At 43.8% G+C, this 18,521-nt stretch overlaps 1 protein-coding gene and 1 long non-coding RNA gene across 2 annotated transcripts; both read right to left on the bottom strand.

Moving 5' to 3' along the window:
* Positions 1-17,250, bottom strand: LOC113079537 (macrophage mannose receptor 1-like). Its single transcript, XM_026251770.1, has 3 exons — positions 17,156-17,250; positions 16,460-16,813; positions 1-498 (listed from the first exon to the last, which is right to left on the bottom strand). The coding sequence occupies exons 1-3, from the start codon at positions 17,232-17,234 to the stop codon at positions 137-139; spliced, it is 795 nt and encodes a 264-aa protein (XP_026107555.1). The 5' UTR covers positions 17,235-17,250; the 3' UTR covers positions 1-136.
* Positions 17,251-17,530: 280 nt separating this feature from the next.
* On the bottom strand, positions 17,531-17,906 carry LOC113079535 (uncharacterized). Its single transcript, XR_003281725.1, has 3 exons — positions 17,854-17,906; positions 17,731-17,769; positions 17,531-17,550 (listed from the first exon to the last, which is right to left on the bottom strand). It is a non-coding gene; the product is annotated as an uncharacterized LOC113079535 (long non-coding RNA).
* Between the last annotated feature and the right edge of the window lie 615 nt (positions 17,907-18,521).

The following is an 18,521-nucleotide window of genomic DNA, read 5'->3' as shown; positions in this document are numbered from 1 at the left end:
GATTACTTGAACAATTTAGTTTCATTTTGTTAATTTGTCATCAATTAAAAGTAACCAGGAATTGTATTTTTGGCATTTTATATTTATACCGTATTTTATATGCATGAATATTAGTAATCTGATTGTGTAATCTGGATCACATGTACTTGGTGCAGATGAAGTTGATTTCTTCAGTTTCCGGAAGGCTGATCCAGTGATTATCATGGGTCTGAATGGCTCCGGATCTCACCGTCTTATCACAATCGTCCAGTCCGCTGTCATAATCAGAAGCCCACTGATCGTAGCACATGGTCTGACCGTTGACCCAGAACCAGATCCCCATTGTGCAGGAGTGACGCAGACCCAGCCACACGTGATCAGAGGAGGCACTCGAGGTCACATTCATCACCCGCTGCTGCATCTGCTCCGAATCCACCAACACCAGGTCCATGTTCATATCTCTGCAGCGTCTCAGAGCTTCAGTCCACGTCTTATTCTCTCGGACCAGAACCAGCTTCTCTGGAAAGAAAATCAGGATACAAAACATTTAACTTTGAAATACAGGAGCCAGTAATATTTTAGTATTATTGAGATATTAATATAGTTTTTTTATCAATATTTTGATTTTTTTTAAAATTAATTTGTATATTTTATATATACTGTATTATTATTATTATTATTATTATTATTATTATTATTATTATTATTATGTTTTTAGTTTTAGTTATTTTAGTACATCAAGAAAAACTAAATGACAATGAGAAATCTTACTTGAACCATATATATTTTAAGGGATAGTTCACCTAAAAATGAAAAATGAAAAGTCTTTCTCACGAGGTTCCAGACCGTTAAGACTTTGGTTAATCTTCAAAATAGAGATGAAAAGCATGAAGATATCATTAATGAAGCCGGAGATGTTTCTGTTCCTCCATTGAAAGTCCAGAATTTAGAAGATCCAGATCCAAGTAATAAAGGCGTCAAAAACCAAATCCATATGAATCAAACTGTGATGAAACGGCGGAGTCAGTTAGATCCATCTGCAGCAGTTTATTAATACAAGTGAGTAAGCAGAGAACAGCTGACATAAACTCAGGCTGGCAATGAAAGGGAACTTAAGCAGACGTTCGTAGAGAACTCACATAATCTCATCAATCGGGTTACAAGGACCAGAGATAATAACAATACAGACCAGGGGTAAATCAAAACTTCACAAAATATCAAAGGGGACAGCAGTTAATATAAAGGGGAGAACACAAGGTGCAGGTGAAAATACTAGAAGGTAATCAAGATAATTAAGCAGGGTTAGACGGGGATGATTGGGGAGAGGGACACTGGGAAATGCAGTCCTAATATTCAGGAGAGAGCGATCTGATGCCGCCAGAGGAGGGCATAGCAGAACGTTCCATGACATAGCCCCTCCCCTGCGAGCGGCTCTGGAAGCGAGGACCAGAACGTCGGTGGGGTCTTCCTCGGGGTCTGGGAGCAGGTCGGTCAGGATGGTCATGATGAAAGCTGGTAAGTAGAGAGGGGGTCCAGAATGTCCTGCGACCTGACCCAGGACCGTTCCTCTGGACCGTACCCCTCCCAGTCAATAAGGTACTGTAAAGCCCCACCACCTCGTCTGGAGTCCAGTACTGCTCGCACCCGGTAGGCCTCCGCACCGCCAACCTCAATGGGAGGATTCTGCACCTGTGTGTTCCCCTCTTGGCCCTCCTCTCTCCTGGGGGTGACTGCGGGTCTGAGAAGAGACACATGAAAGGTAGGTGAGATTTTGTAATGAGAGGGAAGAGCCAACCTAAATGAGACCGGGGTGATCTGGTGCAGAATCTTGAAAGGACCAATGAAGCGAGGGGATAATTTCTTGCTGGGTAGTTTGAGACGGAGATCTCGGGCTGAAAGCCACACCCACTGGCCGGGATGGTACCGGGGACCCCCGCGTCGCCTCCGATCCGCGTAGTGCTGATATTTGCGAATGGCCCGCTGTAAATGCACATGAGCAGCATCCCAAGTGGCCTCGCTGCGCCGAAGCCAGGAATCTACTGCCGGGAGATCGGAGGGCTCGCCCGCCCACGGGAAGAGCGGAGGCTGAAATCCCAGGACACACTGAAACGGTGTCAGTCCAGAGGCGTGCCTAACTAAAGAATTCTGCGCGTATTCAGCCCATACAAGGAAACGACTCCACTCCTGCTGATTTTGATGGCAATAGGTCCGTAGGAAACAAGTTAGGTCCTGATTCAACCTCTCAACCTGCCCGTTGGCCTGAGGATGGTAGCCCGAGGTGAGGCTTAAATTAATATTGAGCTTTGAGCAAAGTTCCCTCCATACACGAGAAGTAAACTGAGGGCCTTGGTCAGTTACAATGTCCTCAGGAAGGCCAAAAAGCCGAAACACATAATTGAGGAGGGCCTCGGCGGTCTGTAAGGCTGTGGGAAGACCAGACAAAGGGATGAAACGGCATGATTTTGAAAACCGGTTTATTACAGAGAAGATGGTGTTGAAACCCTGGGACTGAGGAAGGTCCGTGACAAAATCCACAGCGATATGGGACCAAGGGCGTTGCGGTACCGGCAGAGGCTGTAAGAGACCAGCTGGTTTCAGGTGAGAAGACTTGACCATGTTACAGGTGGAACACTGATGAACAAACTTGATCACGTCAGCTCGAAGGGAAGGCCACCAGAAGCGATTGGAGACTAGCTGAGTGGTGGCCGTGATACCTGGATGCCCCGCGCTGGGAGTGCAATGAACCCATTGGAGGACACGGTCGCGGAGCTCGGGAGGAACAAAGAGGCGGTCCCCCGGACACTGGTACGGGCTGTTTTTGCTGAGCTGTAGAAACCTCCGTGATTATATCACACTGTACTGGTGCGACAATGAGAGATGAGGGCAGAATGGGAACTGGTTCAGAACACTCGTCCTTACTGTCGAACTGGCGTGAGAGAGCATCCGCCTTGCCGTTCTTAGAACCTGGTCTGAAAGTGACTCTGAAATTAAATCGGGAGAAGAAGAGAGACCAGCGCACCTGGCGAGCATTCAGACATTTGGCGGATTTGAGATACTCCAGATTTCTGTGGTCCGTAAGCATAGTGAAAGGATGACACGCCCCCTCCAGCCAGTGCCTCCACTCTTCAAAGGCAGCCTTCATCGCCAGAAGTTCTCGATCGCCCACATCATAGTTGCGCTCTGCTGCATTGAGTTTACGGGAATAAAATGCGCAGGGGTACATTTTTGCTGGACTACCATGACGTTGTGACAGAATGGCACCCACGCCCGTGTTAGAAGCATCCACTTCCACAATAAACTCTCTCTCAGGATCTGGGTGATGGAGAATTGGTGATGTGGTGAATCTCTTCTTTAAACTCTCAAATGCCGCAGTGCATTCCGATGACCAGCGGAAACGTCCTCCTCCTCCTTGGAGTAAAGAAGTGAGAGGAGCCACAATCATGCTGAAATTTCGAATGAATCGGCGGTAAAAGTTTGCGAAGCCCAAGAAGCGCTGTAGCACTTTTACTGACGTCGGACGAGGCCAGTTAACCACCGCTTGTACCTTTTTGTCATCCATCACAACTCCGTCTGCGCCGATGATGTAACCCGAGAACGAGATCCGCTTCTGATGAAATTCGCATTTCTGTATGTTGGCATACAACTGGTGCTCGATGAGGCGTTTGAGAACAGTTCGCACATCCTGAACGTGCGTTTCAAGGTTGTCTGAATAAATCAGGATGTCGTCAATATGTACAATTACACTCCGATTGAGCAGGTCTCTGAAGATCTCTTTGACAAACGCTTGAAAAACTGAAGGACTGTTGGAAAGGCAGAACGGCATGACCCGATATTGATAATGGCCGGTGGTTGTAGAAAACGCCGTCTTCCACTCATCACCCTCCCGAATACGAATAAGGTTGTAAGCATTTCGTAGGTCGAGCTTTGTGAAATATCGGGCCGTGCAGAGCATTTCAAGAGCAGCTGGGACCACAGGCAGAGGATACCGGTATTTGACAGTTATCTCATTGAGACCCCGCTAGTCTATGCACGGTCGGAGACCCCCATCCTTCTTCTTGACAAAAAAGAAACCGGCAGAAGCAGGAGATGTTGAGGGGGTAATGAAGCCTTTGGCAAGCTGTTCCTCTATATACAAATTCATGGCCTCGGTCTCTGGCTGAGATAGGGGGTATACACGACCACGTGGTGGCATGGTACCCGGCAGGAGCTCAATAGCACAGTCAACAGCACGATGGGGAGGTAAGTGTGCGGCTTCACGCTCGCTGCAGTGTTAATTTTGACACGAAATTTTAATTTAGTTTTAGTCTTAGTCTTTTGACTATAATTCTTTTTAGTTTTAGTCAAGTTTTAGTCATCTGATTTTTTTTAATTTTAGTCTTATTTTAGTCGACTAAAATTGCTTGGTATTTTAGTCGACTAAAATAAGACTAAAATCAATAACAGATTTACTAGACAATTTTTTACAGCTGGTATAGGAAACAAACTTAACCAAAATATATAAAACACAAATTCAACATTATTTCAACACAACTGTGTCTTTATTTCAATTCAAAAGCTTTTTTGCAGCAACAAACACTGTCATGATAATGTAAACAATAACTAGCTGCCAATTGACCATCAATAAAAGAAAAATAAAGTTAGGTCCAGGACCTTAAAGCTTATAGCTGAGCTGAACAATAAGTGCATACATTTAAAGTAAATATTTAATAAGTTGGGTGGATAAAAAAGTAACAATATTTTATAAGGTATTCATTTGTCTAGCAATATTGTATGTTTTAAATACTACAATATTGCTAGATTAGTATGTATAATGATAGGATGTGAACATTCACGTTTCACATGACTAATATAGAAATATTTGTGATATTGTCAACAAGTAGAACATTATAAAATATACTAAACATTAGTATTAATCAAATGTATTTATCATGATATTACGTATTAGTATTGTGCTCTCATCTAACTTGAAGAAGGGGCTATTTTACAGTACTTTTCAGTTCGTAATATTTAATGCTACAACATCTACGCACTGCAGTCTTCCAGTTTTTCTTAGCTCAATAAACAAAAGAACATCGTTGTGAAATTACATTTGAGAAAATGTCCGGGTGGCTCGTCTGTAAATGTCTTTTCAAATTGGTTGTGTTCTTGTCACGAATGAGCGCTCTGCGTGCTTTACACTTTGTTTTGTTTTGTTCGTCGTCAAACGTGAAGTGAGCTGTGGACATTTTGTCGCTCTTTTAGACATCACCTCTTCGAATGCCGACTTCCCGGGAGCTCATTTAAAAACTGAAAACCTTCGCTTCACGTCTCAATAAGTCAGGCTCGGATTGGTTCTCTTCTCTCATGCAGTCTCGCCTGTTCCGTTTTGCCGGTTCTGTTTTGCCGGTTCTTTTGTTCATTCCTCGCATCTCTCCCGTCTGCTGATTTGATTTTCGTCACAGTCTATTTTCGTCTCGTCCTTTATTCGTTGACGATAATGTCAATCAATTTAGTCATAATTTTAGTCTCGATCAGTGCCTTCTTTTTTAGTTTTCGTTTCGTTTTCGTCCACAGAAATATATTCGTGACGAAAATAATGATGAAAATATTTAGTCAACGAAATTAACACTGGCTCGCTGAATGCTTGGGCAAGGTCATGGTAAACAGCGGGGATTTCCTGTAGATTAACGTCCACGGAGGGGCTGGCACTCAATTCAGGACCCTGGAGAGCGTGCATTTATTCAGACACGACGAAGACCACTGGGTAATCCTCCTCTCAGACCAGGAAATTTGCGGGTTGTGCCTCTCCAGCCAAGGAAACCCCAGAATCATAGGATGAAGTGGCGAATGAATAGTGTAGAACTGGATGGTCTCCCTATGTTGCGAGCCGATGCTGAGGGTGAGAGGTGGTGTGATGTACTGGCGCTCCCTTGTCCCCAGGGGGCGCCCGTCCAAAGCTGTCACTGTCACAGAGGGTTCACAAGAGCGGAGAGAGATTTGATGAGTTTTTGCAAAGGTTGCGTCAATAAAATTTCCAGCAGCTCCCGAGTCTATAAATGCCCTCGATTTTATAACCTGCCCATTAATAATTAACGAAATCTCCACAATGAGAGCTTGGAAAGAGAGTGAACGTGGACTCACCGCAACGGGGTTCCGAGAAGTGGGTTTCACCGGGCAGGAAGCCCTGAAATGACCAGCCTGACCGCAGTACATGCATAAACGATTGCGCCTTCTCCTCTCACGTTCCGCCTCGGAGAGCTGGTTGTATCCGATCTGCATGGGCTCGGGCTCGGAGGTGCATACCGGGTTGAAACTCAGGCTGGTCCTGACTGGAGTGCGGCAAGCCCGGATGAGATGATCGAGCCGGATGGCAAGTTCCATGATCTGACTGAGAGTCTTTCCATCATCACAATAAGCAAGTTCCCCCTGCAGCTCCGCATTCTACCCCTTCTGATACAGTAGTTTGAGAGGATCCTCCCCCCAGCCGGTCTGAGCGGCGAGCGTACGAAAGGAGAGAGTGTAATCCGCTGCAGTGGAATTCCCTTGCCGCAGGGCGAGTAACAGTTCCCCTGGATCCTTTCCTCCAGCTGGGTGCTCAAACAGTTCCCTGAATAGGGTGACAAAAGCATCATAGGACCTCCTGACCATAGTGCCGTTGCCCACTCCAGCGCTTTTCCAGTAAGCAGGGTACGGATGAGAAAGATGCGGCCCTCATCGGTGCGATGTTCTGGAGCCTGCTGGCTTAGATAGAGCTCGCACTGCAACAAAATCCCTTGCAAGTGGAGGGTGAACCGTCATACTTTTCAGGTAGGGATAATCTTGGATTGTTTGAGATCGTACTCACGACTGGCAGCGGAGGGACAGGTGCGGTGGGATCTGCGGCCTGATTAGCAGCTGCAATCTGAGGGGTTAGTGACTGAACAGACCTGACAAGTTCCTCTGTGAGCGAGGTTAGTTTTACCAGCTGCCGCTGATGTGAAGCGAGCACCGCAGCCTGGGATGAAACCTCATTGGCGAGGTGACGAAACTCTTGAGTTGGTGAAGTTTTCTGTGATGAAACGGCGGAGTCAGTTAGATCCATCTGCAGCAGTTTATTAATACAGGTGAGTAAGCAGAGAACAGCTGACATAAACTCAGGCTGGCAATGAAAGGGAACTTAAGCAGATGTTCGTAGAGAACTCAGATATTCTCATCAATCGGGTTACAAGGACCAAAGATAATAACAATAAAGACCAGGGGTAAATCAAAACTTCACAAAATATCAAAGGGGACAGCAGTCAATATAAAGGGGAGAACACAAGGTGCAGGTGAAAATACTAGAAGGTAATCAAGATAATTAAGCAGGGTTAGACGGGGATGATTGGGGAGAGGGACACTGGGAAATGCAGTCCTAATATTCAGGAGAGAGGGATCTGATGCCGCCAGAGGAGGGCGTAGCAGAACGTTCCATGACACAAACACTAAGGGCCCTATTTTATTTTTCAAATATGGGAAATGCTTCAAAGATAAAAAAAAAAAAAAAAAAAACGTCAACGACTTTTATTGGAACCACAAATAACGTCTCTCTCTCTCTCTCTCTCTCTCTCTATACTGTACATAAAGTACTTTATATATTATTATGTAAAGTATAATATTATACACTATAATATAAAATTATATAATATAATATTTGTAGTAAGTTCGTGTGGCAAGGAAGAGGACAAAGGGGTCGGCTGGACTGCTGACGTATTTATTTAACCAAAACTAAACAAAGAACAAAGAAAATCACAAACACCCAAACGGTGACTCTTATTCTGACACGCTCCGTCAAACTTCCGGTTCACTCCTTCCGGTTCGGGTCAGCAGTCCGTCTCTCTCTCGCTTGCATCCGTTTCTCCCGGCGTTTTATACTCTCTCCACGCCAATTACTAGAACGAGAAACAGGTGATGATAATTTTTGCCCAAACCACTCACTTACCGCTCGTCTCCTGATTCTCTCTCCCGCTGCAGACTTCGCTAAACCACGCCCCCCCTGCCACATACCCCCACCGCCCGACTCAGGCCGGGGATCCATCCGGCCTGCAGCCCCCCCCCCCATTTCTGGAGAGGAAGTCGGCCACCGCCATCTGAACACCCGGCCTGTGGATCACCTTGAACTTAAAAGGCTGAAGAGCTAGATACCAACGAGTGATCCGCGCGTTGGTATCCTTCATGCGGTGGAGCCACTGCAGCGGAGCGTGGTCCGAACAGAGGGTGAACTCCCGTCCCAGGAGATAATAGCGGAGGGTGAGGACGGCCCATCTGATGGCAAGGCACTCTTTCTCGATGGTGCTGTACTTAGCCTCTCTCTTCGAGAGCTTCCGGCTAATGTACAGCACCGGCCGTTCCTCCCCCTCTATCTCCTGGGACAGGACTGCCCCCAGCCCCCTGTCCGATGCGTCTGTCTGCAACAGAAAAGGGAGAGAAAAATCAGGAGAGTGTAACAGCGGCCCGCCACACAGAGCAGCCTTGACCTGATTTTGAATGAGCTCCTTTTACATTATACTCCTCTACGTCCGCTACGTTCTCAAAACTCAGGCAATTTGATAATACCTAGAATATCAAAATCAACTGCGGGCGGCAGATCCTTTTCCTATTTGGCGCCTAAACTCTGGAATAACCTACCTAACATTGTTCGGGAGGCAGACACACTCTTGCAGTTTAAATCTAGATTAAAGACCCATCTCTTTAACCTGGCATACACATAACATACTAATATGCTTTTAATATCCAAATCCGTTAAAGGATTTTTAGGCTGCATTAATTAGGTAAACTGGAACCGGAACACTTCACATAACACCGTACTTTCTACATCATTAGAAGAATGGCATCTACGCTAATATTTGTCTGTTTCTCTCTTGTTCCGAGGTCACTGTAGCCACCAGATCCAGTCTGTGTCCAGATCAGAGGGTCACTGCAGTCACCCGGATCCAGTACGTATCCAGACCAGATGGTGGATCAGCACCTAGAAAGGACCTCTACTGCCCTGAAAGACAGCGGAGACCAGGACAACTAGAGCCCCAGATACAGATCCCCTGTAAAGACCTTGTCTCAGAGGAGCACCAGGACAAGACCACAGGAAACAGATGATTCTTCTGCACAATCTGACTTTGCTGCAGCCTGGAATTGAACTACTGGTTTCGTCTGGTCAGAGGAGAACTGGCCCCCCAACTGAGCCTGGTTTCTCCCAAGGTTTTTTTCTCCATTCTGTCACCGATGGAGTTTCGGTTCCTTGCCGCTGTCGCCTCTGGCTTGCTTAGTTGGGGTCACTTCATCTACAGCGATATCGTTGACTTGATTGCAAATTAAAACAGACACTATTTCAACTGAACAGAGATGACATCAATGAATTCAATGATGAACTGCCTTTAACTATCATTTTGCATTATTGAGACACTGTTTTCCAAATGAATGTTGTTCAGTGCTTTGGCGCAATGTATTTTGTTTAAAGCACTATATAAATAAAGGTGATTGATTGATTGATTGATTGACCTGAGTAAAGGCCTGCTGACACGGCTCCGTCCACTGGACCGTATCTGGTACCTCCTTTTTAGTAAGGTCAGTCAAAGGGCTGGTGAGGTCCGAATAATTAGGAATAAACCGTCTATAATATCTCGCCAGCCCCAAGAACTGTCTTACCTCCTTTTTGGTCTTGGGTCGTGGGCAGGTCGCAATAGCGGCAGTCTTATCAATTTGGGGACGCACCTGCCCATGCCCCAAGTGGAAGCCCAGATACCTTACTTCCACACGCCCAATCGCACACTTCTTTGGGTTGGCCGTGAGCCCCGCTCCCCTCAGCGACCTCAGGACAGCCCTCAGATGCTGCATATGCCGCTGCCAGTCATTACTAAATATAATAATATCATCTAGGTAGGCAGCAGCATATGCAGCATGGGGCCGTAGAATCCGATCCATGAGGCGCTGGAAGGTAGCTGGGGCCCCGAACAAGCCAAACGGAAGGGTAACAAATTGGTGTAATCCGAACGGCGTTGTGAAAGCTGTCTTTTCTCTGGACAATGGAGACAAGAGGATCTGCCAATAGCCCTTTGTTAAGTCCAATGTCGAATAAAAGCGAGCCGTGCCTAGCCGATCAAGCAACTCGTCAACCCGCGGCATTGGATACGCGTCGAATTTCGACACAGCATTCACCTTGCGGTAATCTACACAGAATCGGACTGAGCCGTCCGTTTTCGGAACTAAAACTATCGGGCTCGCCCAGTTACTATTAGATTCTTCTATTACCCCCATGTCAAGCATAGCGCCCAATTCAGCCTGAACTACTTGTTTCTTGTGCTCAGGTAAACGATACGGCCGGCTGCGAACTACCACGCCCGGCTCGGTCTCGATATGGTGCTGAATTAGGTTAGTACGGCCCGGTAGGGGCGAGAAGACGTCGGCAAACTCTGCCTGCAATTTCGTTACATCAGTGAGTTGGGACGGCGAGAGGTGGTCTCCACCTGGAGCCAGGGCGAGGGATTGGGGTTTGATATTCGCCTCTGGCCCGAGATCATCCTCTCCGCCAATCACCGTTGCCAACATCACTGATTCCGCTTCATTCCATTTTTTAAGGAGGTTGAGGTGGTATATCTGACTGGACCCGTTCCTATCGGACCGTATTACCTCATAATCGAGATCTCCGACCTGTCGTGCGACCTCAAACGGTCCCTGCCACTTAGCCATTAATTTGGAGCTCGACGTTGGGAGTAATACAAGTACTTTCTCTCCCGGTGCAAATTTGCGTAACCTAGTTCCCCTGTTATACAGCTGGCTCTGGCGGTCCTGGGCTTGTAACAAATTCTCCATGGATAGCCGCCCCAATGTGTGGAGTTTTGTTCTCAAGTCCAGCACATACTGAATTTCGTTTTTGCCCTGAGACGGTCCCTCCTCCCAAGTTTCTCTCAGTACGTCGAGCACCCCCCGGGGCTGGCGTCCATAGAGAAGCTCGAAGGGGGAAAACCCCGTGGAGGCTTGTGGGACCTCTCGCACAGCAAATAACAAGGGCTCTAGCCACCTATCCCAATTTTTGGCGTCTTCGTGAACGAACTTACGAATCATGGATTTAAGTGTGCGATTAAATCGTTCGACCAGGCCGTCGGTTTGTGGGTGATAGACGCTAGTTCGAATCGATTTAATGCCCAACAATCCGTACAGTTCGCGTAGCGTACGTGACATAAACGCCGTGCCCTGATCGGTGAGGATTTCTTTTGGAACCCCCACCCGGGAGATAAGACGAAACAGGGCATCCGCAACACTTTTAGCGGAAATGTTGCGGAGGGCCACCGCTTCAGGATATCGTGTTGCATAATCAACTATGACTAATGCAAAGCGATATCCTCGTGCCGATCGCTCTAATGGCCCGATGAGGTCCATGCCAATTCTCTCGAAGGGGACCTGCATTAAGGGAAGAGGGCGCAAAGGCGCTTTTGGGGCGGCCGGTGGGTTTACCAATTGACATTCCGGACAAGACGCGCACCACCTGCGCACGTTGTCATGAATGCCCGGCCAAAAGAAGCGGGCCATGAGGCGATTTAGTGTTGCGGCCTGTCCCAAATGGCCCGCCATAGGATTAGAATGAGCCGCCTGGAAAAGCATTTCCCGGCGGCTCTTTGGAATTAACAATTGGGTTGTATTCAATTTTGTCCGAGCGTCTTGGGTCACTCTATACAACCGGTCTTTTAAAATGGCAAAATACGGATAGGAGAGCGGGAGGGCAGGTTGGAGAGACTGGCCATCGATGGCGCGGACCTGTTGAAACGCATGTTTTAGTGTCTAAAACATGCCACCGGAAGTTGTTGCGCGGCCACCTGGGCCTCACCGGAGAGCAGGGGTATTAGGCGTACTGGCCACTGCTCGCGGGGCCACCCGCAGGCCTCCGCCGACTTTTCGAAGAGCTCCAGGAAGGCCTCCGGATCGTCCTGGGCCCCCATCTTGTGAAGCGGCAGGTGCATGGGGGCGGCGGGCGGCCCGGCGGCCTCGGCGCGAACCTCCCGATCCATCCAGCTCCGGAACCTCTCGCGGTCCTCCTGCTGGGCCTGAATGATGGCCTGGAATCGTCTCTCCTGATCGGTCCTCAGGTCCAGCAGGGCCTGATGTTGTTCTTGGTGCAGGACCGCGAGGGAAGCGATGATATCCGCAAGCGGCGTGGAGGACGGGCTTTGCATGGCGGCGGCGGTCCTTCTTCCTTCCCGGGTTTCGGCACCAGTGTAGTAAGTTCGTGTGGCAAGGAAGAGGACAAAGGGGTCGGCTGGACTGCTGACGTATTTATTTAACCAAAACTAAACAAAGAACAAAGAAAATCACAAACACCCAAACGGTGACTCTTATTCTGACACGCTCCGTCAAACTTCCGGTTCACTCCTTCCGGTTCGGGTCAGCAGTCCGTCTCTCTCTCGCTTGCATCCGTTTCTCCCGGCGTTTTATACTCTCTCCACGCCAATTACTAGAACGAGAAACAGGTGATGATAATTTTTGCCCAAACCACTCACTTACCGCTCGTCTCCTGATTCTCTCTCCCGCTGCAGACTTCGCTAAACCACGCCCCCCCTGCCACAATATTGTATTGTATTATAGTTGTATCCAAGTTGTCTGTCTGGAACGCAGCATTAGGTTAACATCAATAAACGATTGTGTACTACAATTACGAGCCATTCTATAAGGTGACATTTCAGCACTTGACAAACGGACAGCGACTCCTAAGTAGCACTAAAAGCACAGCTACATGCAAATGTGTTAAGTGCATTTTTGGGAAATGCATGTGAAACAATAATGAACGATCGTAAAATGACTCGTAGAAAACTTTCTTAAGCGCTAAGATCAAACATTATTGGGAAACCCAGCCCAGTTCAGTGTTGATTCAGTTTGGTTCAATAACTGTGTCAAGTTAATCAATCACAAACAAGTTAAAATCAGGTATTCACAGCTCTACTGTCTGATTCAATAATGTCATTATTCAACTTAAAACTCTTGATTCACATGGATTCTCCTTATAATGTGTTTGGATCAGAGGTGTCAAGTAACGAAGTACAAATACATTGTTACTGTACTTAAGTAGAAATTTGGGGTATCTATACTTTACTTGAATAATTATTTTTCAGCCGACTTTTTACTTCTACTCCTTACGTTTTCACGCAAGTATCTGTACTTTCTACTCCTTACATTTAAAAAATAGCTTCGTTACTGCTATTTCATTCTGGCTTGTCATCATTCAAAAAAAAAAAAAAAAAAAAAACCTATCCAGATAAATCGCGCCATCCGGATGGAGTGAATTTGATTGTGGTTGGATGAGAATTATAAACATATACCATTCCGACACCCTATTGGTTTGTACGCGATCCATCGCACCTGCACATGACACAAATCACATCACACTCCAGCAAGGACATAGACAGTTTTGGGTTCGTGTATCAAAAAATATATTCCTTAAAAGTAGGCTTGGCTATGGAACTGGTATCCAATCGCCTCAGAGTCAGTCCCCTTAAATTTCAAATGAAACCGGCGTCAGACCGGTCTCCTCCCGTCTTTCAGCGCGCTCTTCAATCCGCAGACCGCAGCGGAGCAGCGTGAGCTCAAACAGAGACAGAGGACACAAGGTGTGTGTTTATCAATAGATTATTAGAATATCTGTATCTGTGCAGTTCTATGTCATAAATACAGTTTACAAAGGTCACGAAGAAGCAGTCGCTTTCTCATCTACTGTAAAGTTTTCACTCTGTTCACCACTCATCACACCACAGCTGTTTCCTCCAGTGAAAATCTAGCCCTTAACACATATGAACGAACACATAATTTAATTACACTTATTTAAATATACTTAATTTAATCATACGTACTTTATACATACACTAGCTACTGTGCAAAAGTCTTAGGCACGTTAGTATTTTCACTTAAAAGAATGGTGTTCGGCTATTTTTATATTTTGCAGTAGTGTGTCAGTAGAAAATATCAGTTTACAATTCCAAACATTCATTTTGCCGTTGACAGACTGCTTCTGCATTCAAAATCGCACTAGATTATTATTAAAATTGATGGCAAACTGATATTTCCAACCATAAAAGAGTAATTGTTGTTGCGTTCATTTTCAATGGGCATATATTCGGCTGAAACAGGTAACCTAGTGCATCCCAAATTTTTCAACATGAACATTTTAATATAACATCATAGTCATTATGGCCTTTAGAAAAATGATTTTTTTGAGGAGGTGGGGTAGTGCACAATAGGCCCCTGTGGGGGCCTATTTTTCCCCTTACATTACTTTTACTTTAATACTTTAAGTAGTTTTTTAAACCAGTACTTTTACATTTTTCTTGAGTAAAAAGCTTGAGTTGATACTTCAACTTCTACAAAAGTCTTTTTAAACCCTAGTATCTATACTTCTACTTTAGTAATGAATGCCAGTACTTTTGACACCACTGGTTTGGATCTTGTAAGTTTTGGTTACCTGGATTTTTAAATCTCTCAGGTTTCTTTAAAAAATCTCTTAATTTGTATTTTGAAGATTTACTGAAGTCTTCAAGGTTTGGAACAACATGAAGGGGAGAAAGTGATGAGCAAAATCACATTATCTATAATATAAAATCTATAATAACCAGTGGTGGTAAGTAACGAAGTAAAAATACTTTGTTACTTTACTTAAGTATTTTTTTGGGGGATCTGTACTTTACTTGAGTATGTTTTATTTGCATCTACTTTCACTCTTACTCCACTACTATATTAAAGACAAAGTTTACTTTTTACTCCGATACATTTCCCCATGCCCACAAGTATTTATTACACTGATTTTACAAACCAATGAAAAACGTGGTTTTCTTTTGAAAAAAAGAATGCGCGACTTCGCGAGTTCTTTGCCAACATACGCTCATGCAGCAGTTAGTTCCAAGTGATAGTGCAGCTCTTGCTGCCCGCAGTGATCCAGAGATTCCCGACAGGGATCACCCATGGCCATATCTCAAGGATATGTTCGAATTCACTGAAGTCAAGGGAGATTCTTATCAACTGAAATGTCTTCTTTGCCTGCCACGGGTGAATGAAATTTCAGTAGGCCTGTACAAAAAATCTAATGCGATTTTCATGAGCATCTCATCAGTAAATACGCTCCTGTAATTAGAAGCAGGGTTCTGAATTTTTTTAGGGCTGCAACAACTAATCGATAATGAAAATAATCAAGAAAAAATTAATTATCGATTAGTTGTGTCTGTGACATCACTGTGTAAAATTCCAGTCAGTTGTAACTTCTCAATGGCACCCTTGAATCAGAGAAATCATATTGAGGCGACTTGACATTAATTGTGTTACTATTGTTAGCCAAGTGATTTCATATTGAAACGTGCCTTGTAAACAGCTAGCTAACATTAGTCAAGTTAGCTAACGTATATTGATGCTAACGGTGGCAGACTTTGGGTTGTGTGTGATTAAACCATAAGCTGATGCTGGAGAGAATCAAGCTAGTAAGCTCGTCAAGGATGATCCAGTTGGAGGTAGACTTGGAAAAGCTGACTAGACATGCATCACACACATGACCAGCATCGGCCAGTAGTGATCCTACATGGTGATGTGCAACACAGACGTGCAGCGCTATTACACTACATGAAAAAACTCTAGGCCCATAGAGAAGGAAATGAATAGTGGAATAAAGTTGTTATTTTGGGGGGGTTTTGCGCACAAAAAGTATTCTCGTCGCTTGATAAAAGTAAGATTGAGCCACTTTAGTCACTTGGACTATATTAACGATCTCTTAATAACTTTTCTGGGCCAGCAAGTTTCATTCCCGTAGAAGCCTATGGAGGAGTGATCCAGCTCTCAGATTTAATCAAATATATCTTAATTTGTGTTCCGAAGATGAACGAAGGTCTTACAGGGTTGGAACAACATGAGGGTGAGCGATTACTGACATAATTTACATTTTTGGGAGAACTAACTCTTTAAAGAGGTGGTTCTTCCTCTTTGATATTCTGAAACAGTCTTACCTTGTATCTTGCACATCTTCTGTTTGATGCAGCTATAATGTTATGGAACATGTCTATTGAAAGTTCAATCCCTATACTGCGATAAGGTTCTTCAATGTCTCTTTTGATTGTAAATCTAACAAATTCTTAATTGCAGTATCTAATCTCATCATTTGTTCTATTAAAACATTGCATATCACTCCCAAAACAACTGATCTGCTTAATTATTGATATTTACAGTTAATTTGAATATTTACTTTTTACTTCCGGTACTTAAGTATGTTTTAAATCGGATACTTTTGTACTTTTACTCAAGTGATGTTTGAATGGAGGACTTTCTACTTTTACTGGAGTCATTTTTTATTTAGATACATCTACTTTTAGTGAGTATAACTTTGAGTACTTTTACCACCCCTGATAATAACTCTGTCAGAAACACACGTGAAGTTATAGTGTGTTCGTTGAACTTCTTCTGTAATAATGAGAGAGTTTCTGTAGTTTGACATGTAGACGTACAGCAGCTCAGAGGATTGATCACTCACCATCATAACACACAAAGGGATGCTTTTCTGAACACTCCTCATCTGTCCATATTCCTTGGCAATCAATCAATGCACAGTCATCTTGATTAGTGTCTCTGGATGCGGGTCTATTAGATTTCCAGTGTGTGAATGTGGAGCTGCTGTTATCTGACCAAACCCAGAGTCTGTGCAGACCGATCCAGACTTGAGTATCTTTATTACATGAAGTTATGTTTTGGTCTATGATCTTCTGAATCTGTTCATTCTCAGTCTGATTCCTCACGCTGGCCAGATCTGTGTGATTCTCTCTGCAGTATTTCTGAGCTTCAGTCCAGCTCTTTTGCTCCTGTACAATGATGAATCCTTTACTGCTGCCTTTAAAACAGAAATCATTTGAGAATTTAAACATAAAGAAAAAACTTTCTGTTTTAATTTATTAAGAACAAAGAGACAAATCCACAAATGTAATTAGTCGAAATTAAAATGTGTTTTATTATTACTGTGAAATACTTAATATTGTATTTTAGCACATTTCTCTGAGAGTTTGTAGCACATTATACAAAATACAGTTTGTTTTAAAGCAGTATCGCAGTAATAAAAAAACTGTCAGAAACTAATTTGATTCAGTTATAAGCAGCTCTACAGAAGATGATAGTGTGAGTTTGGTTCAGTAATAGTTCAGAGTTCATTAGATATGAAACATACAGCTGAACTCACCATTATAGCAGATGAAATACATTTCTTTACTACAGTCTACATCATGCCACTGTCCTTTATGATCATTCACACAATCCATGTAAATACAGTCTCCATCTCCATTTGGGTTGTTTTGATCCCCAGTTCCTGTACTGAGACTCATTTCCTCTGTAGAAGGCAGGGTCACTCAGAGACCATATCCATGAGTCTGTGCTCCTCAGTCCAATCCAGACACGGTCAGCATTGCTGTTCACTCTCTTTATGGCCTGTTCAATGTCATTCTGTTCTTGTATGTCACTGATAGTGACCAGATCTGTGTATTTCTCTCTGCAGTAACTCTGAGCTTCAGTCCAGCTCAGGTTCTGATTCACAAAGTGATACTGACGCGGAGCTCGGTGCAGAAGAACTGACCACAGCTGAGGAGAGACACATTCACATTCAAGACAAGAAGTGCTAGTACAGTAGTGGAGTATCTTAGTATTTTACTCAATCTCCTCAACAACACACACATTACACACTCATTCAAACACACTTGAACACGGTCAGCAGCACTAACACTAACTATCAACACTAGAACTAGTCAAGCACTCACTCACCTGTGAGCAGAAGAGACATACATGTGATTCTCTCCATTTCTGAGAGAAAAACACAAATCATTTAAGTTAAATTTACAGTCAAAGTAAATATTTCATTAACTCATATAATGTTAATATACCAACCTGCTGAAGTACTAAAATCTGTTTTTGCCTTTATCAAACACTGACAACCACCTTAAACACAGATAAAGTGATATAGTTAACAAGAAAAGTACTGTAAAATGACAAAAAATTAGATTTACAACATTTTGTCACTGTATATTAACTTACTCTTAACCAATTAACAAGTATTTACCGTAGGATATTTAGTCTTTTACCATTAAGAATTATAATATTTATTTCAGTCTATTGTTTTATGCGGCACATTTCTGCTGTTAAAAGCTCCAGAATCAAACTCTCTCAGTGAGATCGAGTGTTGCACTGCTGCTGTAAGTACACTACTGCAAACACAATTTTTAATACTAAATTGTACTTTTTTTTTTTTTTTACATAATAATTTTAACATAAGATACACTTGTTTTATTGGGAAATTAATTGTGAGGAAATCTTTGTATCAATCGATGTATATGAAGTTTATTTTTAAGTTGATTTATTTTTGTGTTTATTTTCTCTTAAATGTTCTCAAAGAAGCTGTATATAATTAAACAGAAAAAGTTCAGATAGCAACAGACAAAATGTGCAAAATCCAGACATTCACTAGTTAACCTGTGATCAGCTGGTATAATAAAATATGAACACCGTTAAATCAGTCAGATCATAATCAATGTGAAGTTAAACTATCAGTAATCATG

This window comes from Carassius auratus, unplaced genomic scaffold, assembly GCF_003368295.1.
Source record: "Carassius auratus strain Wakin unplaced genomic scaffold, ASM336829v1 scaf_tig00028493, whole genome shotgun sequence".
Taxonomy (NCBI): domain Eukaryota; kingdom Metazoa; phylum Chordata; class Actinopteri; order Cypriniformes; family Cyprinidae; genus Carassius; species Carassius auratus.
The sequence above is the reverse complement of the archived record's forward strand: the minus strand, read 5'-3'. Positions and strand labels throughout refer to the sequence as shown.

What these genes read in the sequence shown, in the direction of transcription:
- LOC113079537 (XM_026251770.1), bottom strand. Translation starts at nt 17,234, where the DNA reads ATGGATTGTGTGAATGATCATAAAGGACAGTGGCATGATGTAGACTGT. An exon ending in GTATTTCATCTGCTATAATG is followed by an intron (nt 16,814 to 17,155) that starts GTGAGTTCAGCT and finishes TCTGTTTTAAAG; the next exon opens with GCAGCAGTAAAGGATTCATC. An exon ending in TCCCTTTGTGTGTTATGATG is followed by an intron (nt 499 to 16,459) that starts GTGAGTGATCAA and finishes TTTTCTTTCCAG; the next exon opens with AGAAGCTGGTTCTGGTCCGA.